Source organism: Octopus bimaculoides, chromosome 19 (genome assembly GCF_001194135.2).
Source record: "Octopus bimaculoides isolate UCB-OBI-ISO-001 chromosome 19, ASM119413v2, whole genome shotgun sequence".
Taxonomy (NCBI): Eukaryota; Metazoa; Mollusca; class Cephalopoda; order Octopoda; family Octopodidae; genus Octopus; species Octopus bimaculoides.
Window position 1 is genome coordinate 4,143,972 of NC_068999.1, and position 3,122 is coordinate 4,147,093.

General features: G+C 35.7%; 1 protein-coding gene across 2 annotated transcripts in view; it reads left to right on the plus strand.

The window, feature by feature from the left end:
• LOC106884058 (glutamate receptor ionotropic, NMDA 1) overlaps positions 1-3,122 on the plus strand; it is a 66,409-nt gene that overhangs the window by 52,052 nt on the left and 11,235 nt on the right. The window contains exon 18 of one of the 2 annotated variants that reach the window (XM_014935273.2): positions 2,958-3,041. The exons of the other annotated variant lie outside the window; for it this stretch is intronic. Coding sequence (XP_014790759.1) covers positions 2,958-3,041 — 84 coding nt within the window. The remainder of the gene's footprint in view (positions 1-2,957; positions 3,042-3,122) is intronic. 2 annotated transcript variants of the gene reach the window in all.

Sequence of the window (3,122 nt, forward strand, 5' to 3'; positions counted from 1 at the left end):
ATATATATATATATATATATATATATATACATATATAATACAAATAATAAATGAGTATATACATATATACATACATGTAGGTACATACCTACATCTACATGTATATATAGATGCATATCTGGGTACAGGACGTTGCAAAAAAACGTGGAGAAAATGATAAACAGAGTATAGAAAACACACAGGCTACATAGAGAACATTTCCTTCATCAGCTGCCACCATTCTAAAACTAAGCGTTTCAAGGGCTTCTTTCAGTTTCCCCCTGCCAGATCCTCTCACAAAGCTTCGGTTGGCCTGGGGCCATAGTAAAAGACACTTGCCAAAGGTGTCACGCAGTGGGACTGAACCCAGAAGCATGTGGTTGGGAAGCAATGTATCAGTCATTTTGAATCAACCATCAGATATTATCATTGCTTACAAACAATGTCATTGTTCAAACAGAAAGATTCTTGAGAGCTTGTCCTAGTTTCTCCGTAATTCTAAACAATACAGTGTTATAGAGTTAAAATGGCGTCCAGCTGATTTGTTGTTGGTCCAGTCACTCCCAGAAGTGTGAGTGTTTGGTGTAAGAGTGTGGAAGATGTGATGTGATGTGGGGGGTTGTGTTGAGCGCTGGTGTGGGATAAAGATTAAGATTAGAAGCAAGAAATCGGCCAAGTATTCGTCAAGTGTTGTGGTGGGTGTGTTGGTCAAGGAAATAGTGGGTGGTGGAGCGGCAGGAAGGAAGAGTTTGGTGAGGATAATCAATTATTGTGTGACTCTTGCCGCCAGTTGTGTCTGTGTGGGAGGGAGGGAGGGAGGGAGGGAGAAAATCAGAATTTGTTGTGTGTAATGAGGTCAATGATGATGATGACAATGTCAATGTCAACAATGATGATTTTTGAGAATGATGAGATGAGACAGACCTCTTCAATTCGAGATAAGGAAACAGTTGTTAGTAGTGATTGGTCAAAATCGGTGGAGAGAGAGAGAGAGAGAGAGACTGACTGACTGACAGGCAGTTAGATAGATAGACAGCATGTGTGTGTGTGAGAGAGAGAGATGGATGGATGGATGGATGGATGGATAGATAGACAGTGTGAGAGAAAGAGACAATAGATGAAATTAAACAAAAGATATAAAAAAAAGTCTTTGAAACAGACTTTCAGATATTGTCACTGGAATTTCGTATCTGAATTCTCTGTTTCAATATCACCATTTTATTCTCCTCCCCTCCCCCCACCCCCCATTGTTTTCTCAGATAAAAAGAGATTTCTTTGCTGGAATTTTTTTTTTTTAATCCTCATTTTCCAAACACTTTGCACTTTGGTTCCATCCCTCAGAGATTTCTTCCTCCTTCAACACAACCAATATTTATTAGTTTTTCATATCTTTGTCCCATATTTAGATTTTGTTCTTTTAAATATTTTATTCACTTTATCACTAATGGCATCTACGGTCTGGTCCCTTCTTCATCAACCAGGCGCTAGTTACAACAGTCACACTGCACTTCTCCTGCTTCAGAATATGTGATCTCATACTTTGTCCTTATCGACAGCATGAATTTGCATTGTACACAGTTACCAACATGACACACAGACAGACATTGCTTTATTCTTATAAAAGCCTCTGCCATGTTATTCATTAATGTTTATCACAACAAATATCATTGATACTCTCTAAATAATTCATTTAATACTTTTCTGTAAATGGTGTTCCTTTTGGTGAATACCGTGTACAACAAACAGATACACACATGCATGCACACACACACACAGACACACGTGTTTGTGTGTACATATGGTTCAAAAATAAAACACAAAGATGAGGTGAAACATTAACAAACAGGTTGTATTAGATTGACACTCAGGAAAAATCGAAGAAGTCTTTAATATTTTGAGCTAAGGCTCTTCAACAGAAAGGACAAATGAGGAGAGAGAAAAGATGGAGAGAAAGAAAATATGTCTGAGTTAAACAGTCGAGGGACATATGTGTGTGTACTGGTTTCTATATGTCTCATTCTCTCTCTCCCTTTCTTTCTAAGGGTGTGATCATATCTCTATTTATGTGTCTGAGGAGAGGGAGAGTATTTAAATGAATCATGTTCACCTAAATTATTCTCTCTCTCTCTCTCTCTCTCTATCTCTCTCTCTCTTTGTATGTATGTACATATTTCTGCATGTGTTTGCCTCCAGTGGCGTAAAAGCACAGACACCAAAACAGACTTCATGTCCAATCAGCCACAATGCCAAATCATAAGCATCCAAACAGCTGCGTTTAGTCATCTTAGTCTAATCAAAATGATAACTTGTGTGAAATATATAAAGAGTAGTCCCCCTTTGCAATGGAGACCTGTTATATTAGAAACTATATTACTGTATTTGAAGGTACTGGAATTTATAAGATGCCCCTCAAATTTAGCAAACCAGTTCTTGAGCCACCATTTATCAGTAACCCAAACTCCGACCCTTTAATTTTTAAGATGTAGGTTGATTGTTTATCACGTGATTTTCAAGGAAAAGCAAGGGCAACTTAGAAGTAAGTTTCATGTTTGTAGCTTTTACAACTTTATACTTAAAGTTGGGGAAAAGTCTATCTCATTGATCATGCTTCATGTCATTCCTTATGTCCTTACTCATGTCTAGTTAGATGTGAAGACAAAATTTTGGTGCTGCTTCTTTAATGAAGGAATCATAAAAAAAAAAATGAAACACACTCAGACATACAGACAGTCGGCTTACTTTATTATGATCTTCTAATTAATCTTAATCAAAGCTAATTTTCAATTTCCACCAAAACATTTACACATTTTTCTAGATACAAAAGAATTTTTTTATTTTTTAAATTTATTTTCTTTTTATCAAATACGAAAATTTAAGAAAATAAAATTCAAAAATTTCTGAAAAATATTCAAAAAATTATATATTTGTTTTTTTTAGTTTCTCTTTAAGATGTTTGTTTGTGGATCTGTTCTTTGCAGAAGAGAAAAACATTGCGCCAATCATGGCGGCAGATGAAAGACTTGAAGACTCTTAACATGGCACCATCCGATGATGCCAATGTGGTAATGTGGTGCAACATATACATACATATATACATTCCTATATATATATATATATATATTATATATATATATATATATATA